At 36.9% G+C, this 17,720-nt stretch overlaps 1 protein-coding gene across 5 annotated transcripts in view; it reads right to left on the reverse strand.

Annotated features, from left to right (window-relative positions):
- Positions 1 to 584: 584 nt before the first annotated feature.
- LOC145985090 (uncharacterized) overlaps positions 585 to 17,720 on the reverse strand; it is a 64,008-nt gene continuing 46,872 nt past the window's right edge. For all 5 annotated transcript variants that reach the window (XM_083118675.1, XM_083118679.1, XM_083118676.1 and 2 more), the window contains 4 exons: positions 12,877 to 13,052; positions 4,401 to 4,646; positions 3,359 to 3,531; positions 585 to 2,520 (listed from right to left, as the gene is read on the reverse strand). In XM_083118675.1, coding sequence (XP_082974801.1) covers positions 779 to 2,520; positions 3,359 to 3,531; positions 4,401 to 4,646; positions 12,877 to 13,052 — 2,337 coding nt within the window. In that variant the 3' untranslated portion in view covers positions 585 to 778. The remainder of the gene's footprint in view (positions 2,521 to 3,358; positions 3,532 to 4,400; positions 4,647 to 12,876; positions 13,053 to 17,720) is intronic.

The raw sequence follows: 17,720 nt of genomic DNA on the forward strand, positions 1-17,720 counted from the left end.
AATAGCCTCTTTCAACTAACTGTCTTTATGTCTCCTTAACGTCTAGCAGATGGGAACTTTTCATGCACCAATAAGTGAGAACTTTCAGCAAAAAATGCAGGCTCGCTGAAAGTTCTGCATAGTACGTCTTCTATGAGTGTGTAATTTAATGAAACCAGTAAGTGACATTCTCACAAATATCTTAAAGAGACCTTTTACTTGTTCCCACCTAGCCATGTATCGAATGTTATTCTTTTCTTACCAAGATTGGAAAAGGGGAAGATTATATCTTGCACGACACTTCTACTTCCTAGGTGAAGTTGCAAAGTGCCATCAAACACAATAGAATGTATATGTGTACTCGAGACCAACATGCATTGTACAGTAATACTGACCGATTGAAGAATGGTGTTACCAACGATCTTGTAATATTGGCATCTTGGCTATCGATAATACTGGTATCATCAACTCAATATCAATATGTTGAAATATCACTCAGCCCTATCTCAAGTCAGTTCATGAGCATAAATAAAATTAAGACAGTAATGGTAAATAAATTTAAGAAAAAAATCAGTACAACAATTTTAAAAATAATGTAATCTGTATTCCACAAAACTTATCTCAATATTTTCCTTTCAAAAATGACAAAATAAACTTAATATGACTACAAAAATATATTATCATGAGATTTTTTGGGCTGTCAAGAGATCGCTAAATTGTTCATCACATGGAAAACTTCCAAGACATATTTTAAAAAAAGAATATTTTAATTTTTAAAGAAGACAAATCAATATTTACTTTATAAGTTAAACTCTAGGTCAGCATCATCCAGTGTGCCACTGTCCAGAAACAAAGATGGTTTGTTTCCTGAAAGTGACTTCCACAAACAACTTTTACTTGCTTCCTGCGAACTATGTGATATTTGAGGTGAAATCACTGTAGAAGAATTAAGCAAAGACTTGCACACTATGGAAGAATTCAATAATTTTGACAGACCACCTAACTTCACAATACTGCTTTTTGCTTTTGAGTTCCTGTCAGTAGATTTACTGTCTGATATTTCAGTGATTGGATTTGTGTTACCCGACACTTGCATCTCACTTGCTGAACCCTGCCTGTTGTCCTGTTTGAAAATTACTGGAATTGCACTGTTTAATATTTTCTCTGTACTCATTGAAGTTTGAGGTCTGTCTTCCACTGAACTTACTGGAACTGTCTTCTCCAGCTCACTTAGTGAAGCATGAGGTTTCTCTGCAACACTTCCTTTACTGACACTTTTGAATTTCTCCAGTTTCTGAAGAGTTTTCAAAGAAATTTTTTGCTGGATCCCTGACATCTGTTCCTTTGCAGTACTGTGCAAGGGTAAGGAAGATTCCACTACTTCAGAGTTTACGTGAACAGGTTTCAATGGGGGATCTCTTGCCATGTCTTCAACACTCCCCTCAGGACTTGAATTACACTTGGATTCTGCATTAAACTTCTTCTTTTCCACTTTATGAAATGTGAATCTGGCTTTCAGTTGCTCAAGTTTATTCAGTTTCCCTTTGTTTTCTATCTTCTCACTTGAAGAATTCAAAATGTTGGAAGTGTTGCCAATACAATTACTGACTTCTTCCCCATCTTTTACTTTACTTGTATCATCTTCAGTATCATTAGCCTTGTCTTCATGTGTTGACATTTCTCCTCTGCAATTATCATCTTGTTTCTCAGTCTTCTCATATTTACTGATTTTCTTCATCTCATCTTTAGCCTTTGAATGGTTTTTACTCTTGCTGCACATTTGTTCTTCACCTTTATTAAGAGTATTAATAATGCCTTTTGCTATGTTGTTTTTCTTAGGTTGCCCATCTGACTGGATCTTTGTTGCTTCTTCTTCCAGATCATCAATAAAATCTTTGGTTGTACTCTTGTCTCTTCTTCTTTCTTCCTCTTTCTTCCCTGTTTCATCTAAATCATCAAGAATATCATTTTCCCTACTTTTTCTTGCTTTTACGTCATCTTCAGTGCCATCAACAACATTTTCCAATCTACTCCTTTTCTTTGGTCCACCTTCTTCAAGGCTTTCACCAGGCTTGGACTTATCCTTTCTCCTCTTAGTAGATGCACATTTAGTTTTCTGTAACTCTGCTGATTGGCACATGTTGATGTCCTTGTTCTTCCGTATGCCTTTGAAGATTGTAGCCAAATGCTCTGTTGTCTTGAGTTGGGGCTTCTGTAACCTAACACTGTTAACATTCACATCACTAGCACTAACATCAAGTGACGTGTTTGCAACTTCACTTTCTGGACCTGCAACATCCGAGAACAGACTTTGATCTACGAACTCACTTAAGGCAGATTCCTGACTTTCACCACCACAAACTGAAATATTTACAGACCTGCTTCTGGGATGATTCTGAGTGTTCCTTGCAGAACTGTATAGCTGTGTTGGAGAATAAACATTTGAAGAGTTTGGAAATGGATGTTCTTTCAGATTTTTCAAGTTCTCAAGTTCGTCTTGCAAAATATCATGGAGTTCCAATTTTTTAAGTATGAGATCAGCTGCAATGATAAATAAATAAATAAATTTTTAACAATGAGATGCAAAACTTTTACATTAGAAAGAATCATGGTATTATAAAATAGCATTTCAAAGCAGTTTGAATGAAACATTCTTCATCGGTGTGTATTTGTGCCTTATCCCTTGTTTGAGCATATTTCTTAATCTATCCAAGTTCTGACCATTCTGATTGGCCTGATTCTTAACATTTTGAATAAAAATGCACTTGGATTATTACATTTGTTTTCACAATAAAGTAAGTCAGCTAGTACCTTACGTTGCTGCCACGACAGTCTGTCATCAAGTGTAAGAACAATTTGTTCTAGAACTATACAAAACATTAAGTAATTTTACATAATTATTATTTTACAAATTATGCTGAAACCAAGTATAAGTCAAGTTCGAAACAAAATATGAATGCCAAATAACTCTGACATTTATCATCACTGTAAACAGAATCTGTGTGCTTTTACTTCACGAGAGTTATTACAGTAAGTCTGCGAAATAGTAGTGCACAAAAGAACCTTATGGTCAATGGGAAGTCACCATCCCAGTGTAAAGTTTTACAATTTGAGCAATCTCAAGGTTGTAAATTATCTTAGAAACTACTTGAAATAGAAAAGGATACTGATGCTATGGACTGATTTTTGAACAAACTCAACTTAAATGTTATTTGTTTACTATTTGTGCTCTGATAATGTAAAGTGAATTTTTTTAAAGCACAAAGTGTCTGTATCTTGTCTTAAATAGTGCACTTATTTACTTTATTTTAGAAAAATTACAACAGTCCTTTTATCATGCAATAATTCGCTGAATAAAGTAAGAATACAAACAACTCACCTTGCCTCCTATATTCCTCCATAGGATGATCAGGGAAAGATGTGTGAAGAGCATTAATTTCACCTATCAAAGCCGACCCCTGCATGCTTGATTCCACCAGTGATATTGCTGTTACTGCATCCAGTACTGTTACCTGATCTCGAAACATCAGCTTTGCATGTGCCTCGGAAAGCCTGCAGGGTGATAAATGACCATTAGAAATTTATGTGAGTACTTCTATCTATCCCAACAATTGTTTTAAATTACAAAGAGTTGCAGCATCCAAATTGCGAAGAAATCTTTTGGTGGCAAAGGGCATCTCCAGATTTGTCCATTCTCTGGACTTAGCCCCTGCAACTTCCTTCTTTTCAATATGGTAAAATGACATGGAATGCAATCAAGAAAGAATAATATGAGAACACCTTCCAATAATGGCAGATTTGTTGGCTTCAGTGTACCTACAGGAGGGGAATACTTTGAAGGGAGTAACTTTGAATGACCAGTAAATTTGGCTGCAATTTGATAAAGATTCAGCCAGGAACATTTTTGAATAACACTCACCATACCTTCAATTATAATTAGGGATGGGCCAATATGAAATTTTGGCCAATACCGATAAAGTACAGATATAAAATTTACCGATACCGATAACTGATATTAAATTCAAAATGGTCCTTGAAAAATCTGAATGGATCATTGACCTCCCTAATAAATGTGTGTTTCGAGGTGACTATAGTGCAAAAGTTGTTGCATATTTAGACATTTACTTTTTAAAAAATAGGGCATGGAGATTATCCATAAAAATTATAACAAAAGGTCAGAATTTTTCACTAAATTACCGGTATAAGATGTTTATATATAGATCGGTAAAATAATCAGTAATTTTACAGATAAACTGACACCAATAAGAGTACCAATTAATCTGTCCCATCCCTAATTATAATGATTAATACAAACCAATCATTTTTTATTACCTTATTGTTCATATCACAAGATGCTATAAAGAAGCATTACAGAAAGGGGCAGAGTGATTGTTACAACCATAAGCACACTAAAAAGTTACCTGATCAAGCTCTCCAGCAATCGCACACTTGTTCTTGCAGCATTGCGAAAATCAGCTTGCCTTTGCCTCTGGTAATACTGCCTTAAAATTTTATCAGCTCCCTCTGTGAAGGATGGCTTAAGGTTTTTGATAATGCACAAATAGGCCTGAAGCTTGTCTAGGCTCCACAATGTGGATTCCTTGTTCTTCTGACTTGAAGCCTCTTGAGATGCATCTTTTCCCTGGAGAATAAACTCCGAGACCATCCTGGAGAAAGAAAGAAAAACAACGGTTCTTTGCACTCACAGCAGAAAAATAGTTAAATTTCAATTTTAATATAAAATAATAATTATAACATATGATAAAAGTTGTGCGAATTACTCACAAATTTAATATAAATATATTAATAACTTACGTTTTGTGAGTATCTATGTTGCTCCTGCGACGTTTCGGGACGCAACTGCTCCCTTCCTCAGGCTGTTCACGTTTAGGTTATATATAATTCATAACCACGTTGACCTCTCCATAGATACAGGATATGGGATTGGTAAAAGGTGTGCGGTTAAAAAACAACAAAAATCTAAAACCCATTACAGGTGCACGTCATAGTACCATGCTGTTTCCCCGATTAGAAACTGCTCCTTGGAATGTTAAAACTTTAAAACTGTGAATAGCCATGGCCCGCGTATGCTGCAATTGCAATTTACTGTTAATTTTCCTGATGACTTCTCTTTTGGCAATCTTATGCCGGTTAAGTAATACATGTTCAGATAATCCTGTCTTGGGTATACCCTCCTTTACATCTTTATCGTGCTCACTCCACCTAATTTGCATACTCCTCCCAGTCTGTCCCATGTATTCCTTTCTGCATTCACATACTATCCTGTACACTCCCTTTTGCTCTTCAGGGTTATTGCGTCTAGCTCCCCTCCCTTTCTTATAAGACGTGAAGTGTTTTTCAATGCTCCAAGGTGCTCTCACCCCGTATTTTATCCCATATCCCCTTATGGATTTTTCAATTTTCTCGGAAACACCATCAAAATACGGAATCCCGACAAAATACGTGTTTTTTTTCATCTTTTCCTACCTCTGTTTTATCTTCATCTTCCTCTTTATCCTTTTGTGATAGTTCTCATTACGGGATACAATTATTTCTATGTTAACGATAAAATCTTCCGACAAAAAAAAAAAGGGTTGGCCATGGGTAACCCCATTTCCGGCCTCGTGGCCAACATCTTCATGCACTATGTCGAAAAAGCCGCCATGGAGCATGTGGGGGAGGAGTACAATACTACGGGAGATACGTAGATGACATCCTCATCATAGGGAATGATACTAAACTTGATAACATTTTCAACTAATTGGGCAAGCAAGACCTAAGAATTGGTTTTACCAGAGAAGGTCTGGTTAACGGAAAGATTCAATTTCTAGACTTGTGGCTTACTAAAACCAGACAACGGATTGTAACCGGGGTCTTTCATAAACTGTTGGCTGGCGAGCTGTACCTCCATAAGAGATCCCAACATTTGAATAGAACTAAGTTAAACATTTTTCTTCACTTTTTCATTCACGCCGAAAGGCTGTGAAATGATGAAAAAGAGAAAGAAAAAGAAGAAGAATGGATAAGGAAGGTGGGTATAAAGAATGGATATACGATCCGTGACATGGAAAAAGTAGCTAGTTAGGCAAGAACTATCACAAAAGGATAAAGAGGAAGATGAAGATAAAACAGAGGTAGGAAAAGATGAAAAAAAAAAAACACATTTTGTCAGGATTCCGTATTTTAAGGGTGTTTCTGAGAAAATTGAAAAATCCGTAAGGGGATACGGGATAAAATACGGGGTGAGAGCACCTCGGAGCACTGAAAAACACTTCACGTCTTATAAGAAAGGGAGGGGAGATAGGCGCGATAACCCTGAAGAGCAAAAGGGAGTGTACAGGATAGTATGTGAATGCGGAAATGAATACGTGAGACAGACTGGGAGGAGTATGCAAATTAGGTGGAGTGAGCACGATAAAGATGTAAAGGAGGGTATACCCAAGACAGGATTATCTGAAAATGTATTAGTTAACTGGCATAAGATTGCCAAAAGAGGAAAATTAACAGTAAATTTGTTAGGAATGTGTATGAGGCAGCCTATATATGCGTGGATAATTGGAATAAACTCAATAGGGATGACGGAAACTTGGAAGACTTCTGGATAAACTTTTTTTAAAAAATGGGATAAAGCCACCGGGAATAGAGCCAAGATGGGCTTCCATGTTACCCCTGAGGTTAGGAAAGCCACCGAGGTGGAAGTTGAATTCACTTTGGATTGGTGACTCTCGAGCCCCAGTTGGGGAAAGGCCGGAGGGGAGGAGTTTTCCTTCTCCAAGCATGAGCTGACACCGTGTATTCACCTACCCCGAGCACCGATCAGCAGTTCGCCTTGAGCAGCTTTGAACGTTCGTTTGTTTTGTTTTAATAGAGTATTGCGCGGTTTTAGTATGTGTATTTTACATCATCTTTTTAGTAAGTGTCTTTTCCTATATCTTTTGACCTAAATCCTCAACCAACACTTTCTCGACGAGGCACCATGTCAGGTGTCTGAAAACATTGCTTCAACCAGAAGAAGGAGGTAAACGTAGTTCGACAAATCTCATGCTCATACACGTAAGTTACTGATTTTTAATCTTTTAACCTTTAGTTGATATTCGGTTGTGAGCAATTAGCACATTACCAGTATGTTAATTACATATCATTTGTAGAAATATTGTATCTACTAGATAATTAAATATGAAAATCTGATTTCAAATCAAAAGTTTGGTTATTATATCACAAACAATAAGTAGTATAATTATTCAAAATATGTACCTAAACTAGGGATGTGCCGAAGCCGATTACAGGTGTATGAAAATCGGCCGAAATTGACATATCGGCATCGGTATCGGAATCGGCAAAAATCCGATATTTAAACCGGTACAGATTACACTAGAGTTTTACCTTCTAACAAGTTTTATAATATGTTTTTTTAAGATTTATTGAAAATTTTGTTATGATTCGTCATTATTGTAGAGTTTTTGTAATAAAATTATTGCAAACTCTCATTCAGAGGATCAACCTAACTATAAATCGGAAACAAAACAATACATTACTATTGTATTGGAAATTCAAAAATGAGTATTCAAACCTGAAGCAAGTGCTGAGAAAATACTTGGGCGTACCTGCTGCATCAGTGTTCAGTGATTGAGTGTTCAGTGTTGCTGAACAGTTTTGCGATAAGAAAAGAAGTAGGTTACTTCCTGAAGTGCTTCCAAATCTCGTATTTCTGAAGTTGAATCTGGCAGAACAGGAATTCATTTTGCATTTCAAAGAACTGCTTGTGTACTAATGTTAAATCTCTAGGTTCACATAACCTTTTGTAGACGCAAATGTACATTCGCATCTCTTGAGAATATATATGTACGTATATACATATGATATGCAATAGAAATGTACATAGCAAATTTATTTTTGTCATGCAGAAAATAACATCCCATTTCTGTTTAATAATCTTATGTATCGGAATCGGTTAAATATCGGCATCGGTATCGGTTCCAAAAATTATCAGTGAGGGCATCGGTAAATTTTCAGCTTCATCACATCCCTAACCTAAACTATTGGCACAATTTTGCTATCTTAATGGTAAGTGTTTATGACAGCAGCGAAGCGGTCTGGAGAATGAGTGGCAATGAAATTGCAAAAGACGTTTCCACAGCTTGTTGAGAATTGAATGTTTTTCCTTGCTAGAAGTATATGGGTGACAGAGAGTTCCAAAAGTCCAGCCCCTGTCATTTGAGTAGCATTATTTGTGTGACATGCATTTCAGATTTGTCTTGCAAGAGGATTGGCCTGTCTCTATTGACCAAACTCTGCTGCTAAATTGCAAGCTCTCTCATCATTTTATCCAACTGGTTGTAATTGACTGACCAGGTTTCATGAAGCTCTAGTACCACCAATAGCTATTATTAGAATATTTGGTTTTGACACTTTATCTTTATCCACTTTATCCAACCACTGTGCTCACACTTGTAATTTGTTCAAAATTATCAATTTTTCATCACATGTAATAATAGGCTGTAAAAATGGTTCGCCTTTATGCCATGACATCAAAGAAAGGCAAACTTAGTGAAGATTTCTCCTCTGACACTCATTTAATTCACCCAGAACCCATCTATCCAGCTTCTTTACTTTGCTGATTTGTTTCAAATGGTCCAATATTCTTGGAATAGGAATGTCAAACCTTGATTCTAATTCATGCACTGTCTGAGATGTATCAGCTTTCACTATAAATTTCAACTCATCATTCATTCTCCACCTTGGTCTGAGGTTGTCCACGTAGTCCATTCTCAAGATTAAAATCGCCAGAAGAATTTCTCAAACTATCAACGTAACACACATTCATTAGCTACATCCTTGTTGGTGTTTTGAACTGTCTACGCTGCATTGATCCACAACAGAACTCACATTTAAAAATGTGATTGCACAAATATTGCTCTGAAAAATGACAATTCGAAAGACCAACCAAAATGTGTATTTGAAAGGGTGAAGCTGTATCATAATAATAATAATAATAATAATAATACAGAACTGGCAAAGTGGGATGTCAGATATTAACTGTCAAACTTGATGCTTCAGAAAATCGGATATTTCACACATCATCATCATCATCATCTTTCGCCAGTTCCTGCCTCTGGCTGGGTGGGCACAGAAGTCATGCCTCTCCATTTTCTTCTGGTCTTCCACTAGTCCTCTCTTTTCACGGTGTTCCAATAATGTCCTCTTCTCCTAACACTCTCCACTATCTGCTCTTTCCACTGACATCTTGGTCTCCCCTTTGACCTTAATCCCACTCCTTGTGCATTGTAAGCTCTTACTATCAGTCTTTCTGCACCAATCATCTTCATGTGCCCGAACCATCTCATCTATGCCCGATCTATTCTGTCCTGAAGCTTCACTACCCCAACTGTTCGTCAGATCTCCTCATTCCTTATTTTATTCCTTCTAGACTTCCCCAACATGCTCCTTAAGAATTTCATCTCCACTGATTGCATCTTTCTTTTGTCTCTTTCTGTCATTGTCCAAGTCTCTGTTCCATACATAAAATTATTGGCACATAGCATGTGTTATATATTACCTTCTTGCATTTCATAGGTACATCCCTGTTCCATATTAATCTTTGAACACTTTGATAAGAGTCCACCACCCATTTGTCCTCTTCTGTTTACCTCATCTATTCTTCCACTTCTCTCAACTATATTTCCTAGATATTTGAAACTCTCCACTAACCTCAACTCTTCCGTGTCCATCTTTATTCTTGGTATGTACATTTCTGACTCTGTTTCTTGTTAACAGCTCACTCTTTTCTGCACTGAATTTCATTCCTGCTCTTCTGATTTTCTCATTCCAACTATCAAGCTGTCTCTGTACTACTTCTTCACTGTTTCCCCATATTTACCAAGTATTCAGCAAACAACAGGGCCCTTATCTCTTCCTATCCTATCTTCTTCCCCACCTCTTTGTTAATTACATCCATTGTAATTATGAAAAGCAGTGGAGAAAAAGCACTAAAAAGTGAATATCAGATCTACTGTTGATGTGCCTCTTCTAAATCCATACTGTTCCTCTCTCATGTTCAGCTTTGTTACTTCCCTTATTTTCTCTAATATTTTCTCATACATCTTTGATGAGTGGCAAATTAATGTTATTCTCTGTATTATTTACATTCCTGTCTCCCTTTTTGAATATGGGAACTATTAAGTCCCTTTGTCCAATCTCTTGGCACTTCTCTCTTGCCACACTGTTTTCATTACTCTGTAGAGCCACTGCACACCAATCACTCCTGCTCCTAGTATCATTTCCACTGGCATTTCATCTATTCCAGATGCTCTACCTCTCTTCAGTGCTTCCTCCACTTCTTTCCACATGAGATTCACTTTTCTCTTCGTTTTCTTTTCCCTTCACTTCCTTATGTTCGTTTTTTTTTTTTTTACATTCAGCAATTTCTCAACATTCTCCTTATTTCTTCATCCTCTTCCACAATGTTTCCCCTTACATCCCTTAGCTTACAGCTGTCTCCTCTCTCTCTCACTAATACATACAATACTTTCTGGTTCCCATCTACATCTTCTTCTAGAACATTGACCCATTCTTCCATCCACTATCTTCTATCTTCTTTTACTATTGCTCTTCTCTCTATCTTCTTTCCCATGTACTCTTTTCGTGCATTTTATAGTTTAACTTAAACTATTTTCTAAATGCATTATTTTTGTATTTTACTGCCCCTCTAGTTCTTTCATTCCACCATGGCGTTTCTTTCTTCTATCTTTTCTTGCTTGTCCTTCCATATAACGTTTTGGCTGCCTCTACAAATTCGGTTTTAAATATTATCCATTCTGTTTCTACTCCTTTGGGTTCATCTCTTGGCACTTTAGTTTGAAATATTTCTTGATATTTCTCTTTTATCATCTTATCCTTCAATTTCCAAACTCTTATCCTTCTCTCTTGTCCCTCCATTCTATTTATTATTTTCAATCCCCTCACATCAACTACTAGTAACCTGTGGTCACTGTCTAAGTTCTTACTGGGTATTACTTTAATGTTGTTCATTATCTTCTATACTTTCTTGTTTACCAATATATAATCTATTACATTCTTTTGTTCATTATTCCAACTGTATCTTGTAATCTTATGGTTGTTATATTTCTTCTTAAACCAGCTATTACCTACTAACAGTCCATTTCTCTTACAAAAGTCCAGTAGCTTCCTTGCATCCTCATTTCTGTGCCCATCTACCTGCTCAAGTATTTCCATATACCCTTTCCTTCTCTTCCCACTTGTGCATTAAAATCATCCATCACAATTTGTCATTCCTTACCTACATGTTTTTCCAAGTCTTCTTTCTCCTCCCTTGTACACCCTGTTTGTGGAGCATACAATTGGATTATTTCTATTACTTTTCCTCTTACATTCATTTTAGTTTTATTGTTCTGTCATTTACCCCCTCTACTTCCTTACTTGGTTAACTTCTGACTACAAATCCAATCCCACTTCTCCTGCCCTCTTCTGTAACTGCCCAGTACAGTTTATAGTCTTCCCTGAATTTCATTTCTCCTCTTCTCTCCATTAGATCACAATTTCCTCAGTCCTTCCTGTCAGTGTCCCTATTTATAACCCATGTTGCCTCCAATTTCCAGTCTAGCTCGCTTCTCTTTTTTCTCCAATTTTTTATGTTTTAGTTGTATCAGGCCTGTCACAACCTACACCTTGGTGGTGGGGCTGCCACCTGTGGGTTCTTAGGTACACTCTTCTTCTGTTGGGGTTCAACTCCCTTAGCCTTTCTGGATCCCTCCAGGCCCACAAGGCAGTGGGAGCAAACACTTTTATGGTGGTGTTTATTTGCCATGACACAAGGCTGTCGATGGGGATCTGTGGTATTTGCTGAGTATGTCCATGCCACTGGACACCCTCACACCTTGATAACCTTGCTGCCTCGATCCGGGATGGCTATTTGAGTTTGCCCTTATTCGCAGCTACCCCTCATATCTCAGGGGGGTTGCACTATCAATCCCCTGTGACCCATCCAGTAGCTGAGGCTCGCTCTGGTTACACATCATGACCTAATATAAATGATCTGCAAATAATTTAATTCATATTGCCCCTAATATTTAGAAAATTAATTTCAATGATCACATGTTTAACAATAATTGTATGTAAGAATGATAGATATGACGACATACATTTTTTATTATATCGTATTTGTTTCTAAATATGTAACCCATTTTTTTAAGACAAAGTATACTAGAGTCTGGTGAACCAGACTAAATTACTTGTCTCTTCATGACAAGATAGTATACTCTTGTTTAATAATAAATAAATAACCTGTGGTGCAACAGGCTATTGAGAACCTGGGCCTACTTATTGACTGCCGGCCTTACACCCCACCTGATACTACTCACTCACTCACCTGAGGTGGAAGATCATCAAACCAGTTACAGGGTGACGTGTGGTCAGTGCGATGAACAGCCAGTCTTTGTTGTAGATTTTCATGACCGAGTTTTATGCTACTCATTCCTAGCTTCCAAATTTCCTCATGATTGAGGGTGTCCACCGGTCCTATACACAGTCCGAAATCTCAGAACAGTTGTTACACTTTCCCCAGGAGACTCGAACCTGTGCATGTCCTGTAGGCAGAGCCCAAAGCACGATGCCTTAGACTGTACAGCCACTGTGTGAGACACACTTATTCAATAGTAGATACAAAATATGTGCATGCTTAGTCATAGTAAATTTCACACAGGCATTCTACTGGTTATGATATATGGCTATAAAAGAGAGTAACACATCAAGAAGGCATGTGTACATGCCACGCACCTGCCTACTCGAGTGACCAAAATTTCCCCAAATATATAATAACCTAACGTAGCCCAAACTTTGATGAAAACAAGGGGAATTAAAAAGAAATTGCCTCTTTCTCACCTGTCCCAATCTTCATTCCTTGAATCCAGTAATATTAAGACCAGGTCAAACCGACTGAGTAGAGGACTAGCCACCGCTATGTTCACACTCACAGTCTCATTGGTATCATAATGGCCTTTCGGATTTGTAGCGGCAAGGATGGTGCAGCGGGTGTCCAACTTGCACACCAATCCAGCCTGTAACGTAAAATCAAAATATAAAAAAAGACTGAACAAGAAATCACTATACTATACTTGCAAGTTCCTAAATTCAGAATGCGTAAGTAACACGACTTACCTACATGGAATGTAGAATTGCCCTGATACCAAAGGCTATACTTTTTCTCACTTCTATGAATATCAAATTATAATACTAATTGTTTTACATTATCTGTCAATTCAATTGTTTTTTTAAGCACCTGTCATCACATTTAATCTGATTATGGCTGTACAAGTAAGAGAAAGACTGCAGCCACCTTGCAAACTAGAGTGGGCAATTATTTGTTTAACCAGAGACTAAAATGTTTCATTTCACTTGTGCCTGAGTGTCCCAACTCGCTACATTTACAGCTTTCCCCTCTTGGCTTGTTGTCAAAAAAAGTTAATTATGTAAAATATTAAGTTTGTGCTTTCACTGTGCATGGTTTTCACCATGGTTTTATAGGATATGTGAAATCTGGAAAAGTATCAGAATTTAACCAATTAATTATATATCCATATCAATCCAGGCTCTACATGTCAATCTTATTGTGTTTTCATAATATTTCAGCCATACCAAACACATTACCTGAAAACAAAGAATGTTAACAGTATCTCAAATATAATTTACACATGTACACCTATGAAATTGATACCAGTTCTAATTGCCAGTAATAAAATGGCATAGTGTGCAACACTTAATGGTACATTAACCTACCTAATAGAGTACTGCATTGCATGGCCGTATTTAGAGGGATTTTTTTTGGGTTCAACCCCCCTCCCCCCGAAACTTCTGGCATGTTGGATTAATAGAAGTTCAGAAACCAAATTTGTAACACATTTTCAAAAATTTATTCGCAGTTTCACAAAAATACAACAGGGAGACAATCCAGGAATGATCGAGCTAGAATTTTCAAACATTTTGAATTCTGAAATTTGAATGAAACTGATTTAATTCTCAGAATCGCAGCCCACCTGCGACCCCTTCGCTTTCACTTCTGCTGTTTTCTTTCGAGTGCTGTTCCTAGATCAGACTGAAAACTCCCTTGTAATTGTCACAACATTTAAATCCCCCCTTTATAAGAGTTCAAAAATGGGATATCCAGCTTCGTAGCACGTTACATTCACTATCCTTCACCCAGCGCACAGTGTGGTATTTTCGTAATCTAGCTGGACAAAAGTCAATTTTCGCATATGGCTACATGGGTTAAATACTTGTTAATTTGCAAAGGAGTTGAACCATATTACATGAAACTAGGCTCTGTATTCCAAGAAATCACACTGAACAATAGAAAAAAGGGTCTCACTAGCCGACCACCTGAGTTCCGCCTGCCAAGTGCTGCAAGCGATCGCGTCATTCGTCTGAGTTTGCTCGATGAATACGGTCTGTTTCTGTGTGCTAGTGGTGATTGTGTGGTGCTCTTATTTTCTTTCGTGTTTCAACGTAAGGTTACATTTGTTGGTGTATTATTATATGTTTGAGTTTAAGCATGAGCACCATCAGAAAAAGACACGTTTATTTCTGTATGAGAAAACGTATAAGTCAGTTTGGACTAGAGTTTTAGTACATTATATCGCATTATACAGATCTGTTATCTTAGTTTTCTGAAAGAGTTACTTGTTACCTACACAAATTATGTTAATTTGTTTGCGAATGTTTGCGACAGTCATATACTTTTTTTTAAAATTACAGAATGACTACGCAAATTTCACGGCGGAATGTTTTCGACGTGTGGTATACCAACTCCAAAGAATCGAGAACGGATGCTTTGTTAAATTATATAATGGAAGAATGTGGTGCCTCGTCCTTTTCGGAAGACATTATAAAACGTTTAAAAGTAACAATCAGAAGTATTAGCCAAAAAATAGAACAAAAGTGGTTGAAGTCCGGAAGACATGGAGAACGCTTTTTAAAAACGAATTATTTGTGGTTAGAACAATATATATCACTTCCTGATATTATTACTGAAAGTGTCGAAAGTGTTTCATTACCTGGACCAAATAGAAGGGTCGGAAGACCGCAAAAAGACTTTGAGAGTGCTAGTGATAAAACAGAAGAAAGGCGAATTCAACACATCCTCGAAACATCGAATCAGGAAGATATATATATATATCATTAGCAGCCCAATTACAGCTTCGGAAGGAAGGCAAAAGTAATTCAGCTGCAATTGTAAAAGAGCTTTGTCAATTTTCGACTAGAAGAGGAACAAAGATAAAAATAATGCGGAAGTGTTTGGTAAGCCCAAAACAAAGTGGACTGTCGGAAGACCAAGCCCTGGCATTAATGGTCGATGCGAATCTCTCAACACATCAATGTAACGCCATACGCCATACAACTAACCAATTAAAGAAAAATATTTATCCTAGTTATAAGAAAGTCCAAGCGGCAAAACAGTTGTGCTAACCTAGTGACATTACTGTAACAGAAACGTTCGCAGAAATAAAACTGCAATCTCTTCTGGATTACACTATTACGCGATGGTGCAAAGTACAAGAAGATGCCTTGAATTGTATTACAGACTTGAAGACTTTAGAACTAATTGTGAAGTGGGGTTGCAATGGGGCCGTACAAAATAGATATAAGCAAAAATTTTCTCATAAAAATTCCACTGACAAAAGTTTGTTTACCCTATCAATGGTGACTATTCAATTGTATTCAGTGAATAGCCAAAACCTTAAACTCGTCATATGGCAAAACCCTTCCCCATCTTCTACTAGATATTGCCGTCCCATCAAGTTTGTGTTTGCCAAGGAAACCGTGGATGTAATTAACGCCAATCACCGTAATATATTTTATTATTAGTATGAGATATTTTCTTGAAATATATGTCTCAACCCTTGGCAGTGCTTTTGTATTTCATCTACAACACTTTACAGTATATATAACTTACATATTGAAGGCTAAATAATTTTGTCCAGCTAGATTACGAAAATACCACACTGTGCAGCGGTTCGATATAGTAGATACATTCAACCCATATGGGGCCCTATAAAACACATACTTATATAGTGCATAGTGGTTGTGGTTGGTAAGCATAGGAACAATATGAGAGTCGGAAAGTGGGATTGAACTGGTTCATAGAACTCCCCCCTCCTCCCCAAATTGACATCGTTTACTGCAAGTTACAAAATAGCATAATGTTTGTTAACCCATCTGCATACCTAGTCGTCGAATCGATGGCCTGTCTGGACGTTTGCTTGCCATACCTAGTCGTCGAATCGACGGGATCCCGATTTTCATCATGTAGTTTCTTTTTCTGTCAATAGATGGCAGAGGTTGTATGATCTTTCGAATCTATGACGTGTATGTTGATGAAAACTGGGCTCCTCACTATGTACCGGAGCCAAAACAGGAATCGAAACAATGGAAACATCCCGGCTTCCCCACCCCAAACAAGGCAAAGTCCAGTCCCTCTACTGGGAAAGTGATGACAACAGTCTTCTGGGACTCTAAGGGTGTTTTGTTGGTTGATCATCTCCGAAAGGGAAACACCATGACCGGAGAGCATTATGCTTCCCTGGTGAGGCAATTACGAGGTGTTTTGAAAACTAAGCGACGGGGAAAGCTCTCTAAAGGGGTGATAACGGATAGTTAGTATTTCAACAGAATAACGAAAGAAAAACGACATTAGATCGAAAATTTGAGGTTACAATACAGACACCAGGTTATGTTTTACCATTTAATCCAAAGAATAACTGGCTCCACAGTTTTCAAAATTCCAAAAATTAAGTTTTATGTGAATGATCAAACAACATAAACTTTATGACTAAAATTTCTCTCTTACTTTTAAAGCTTTTTTCTTGAGGTACCTAAAACTTAATAACAAAATATAATAACTGTGCATTTTTTAATACACTGCATGAAACGCAAACTAAATAAATAAAAACAGTTGTGCTGCATATTTGCACTTCTGATGGATAGAGTAGAAAAATCTCCTCAAGGATATAAGGACAGCAATAATAATAATAATAATACATTTGGAATTAATTAGTTTATGAAATTTAAAAATTATTATTATTATTATTTCTATTATTCAAATTTCTGGTGACGCCCATGAGAACAATTATGAGTGAAACCCCACGAAAAATTTTCCTGACTATGGCCATGCTACATTGGACCACTTAAACTCGAAAATACTTGACCGAATCTCCCACGCTCAAGCGTGATGCACTTGATCATACAGCACTTGAATGATAGACAACGTCCCGTATTTCAGAGCCTAATAAGCAGCACTGTCAACCTAAAACCTATACATGGAAGGAAACCACTCTATGCAATTACAATTCTAAATAATAATTCTGTATATTATTATGTAAGGCTCAAATACAATGAAAGTATGCAATATCTACAGACTGAAACGTAAAATGGATACACATGCTGACAGCTGCCTAAGCAATATCACAGTGCAACAAATACGTGTACATCATTGTTCACTTACCGAAAAGGATAATCATATTCTACGAAATAATAAAATGCAGTTATAACATTCAATCGAACATCATTTTAATGTGACAATAATCGTAGAAACATAAAATTTCAGCCTAGGTAGTTTCAGCCCATAATTCATGTATTTTATTTTCACATATCTTGATAAGATATACAAAACTGCATTTTAACATGGAGATGATGACTATGTTCACTTATTTTTCAATTTCACTTCATCTTGT

The sequence above is a fragment of the Lepisma saccharinum genome, chromosome 3 (assembly GCF_977018435.1).
Source record: "Lepisma saccharinum chromosome 3, izLepSacc3.1, whole genome shotgun sequence".
In the NCBI taxonomy this organism is placed as follows: domain Eukaryota; kingdom Metazoa; phylum Arthropoda; class Insecta; order Zygentoma; family Lepismatidae; genus Lepisma; species Lepisma saccharinum.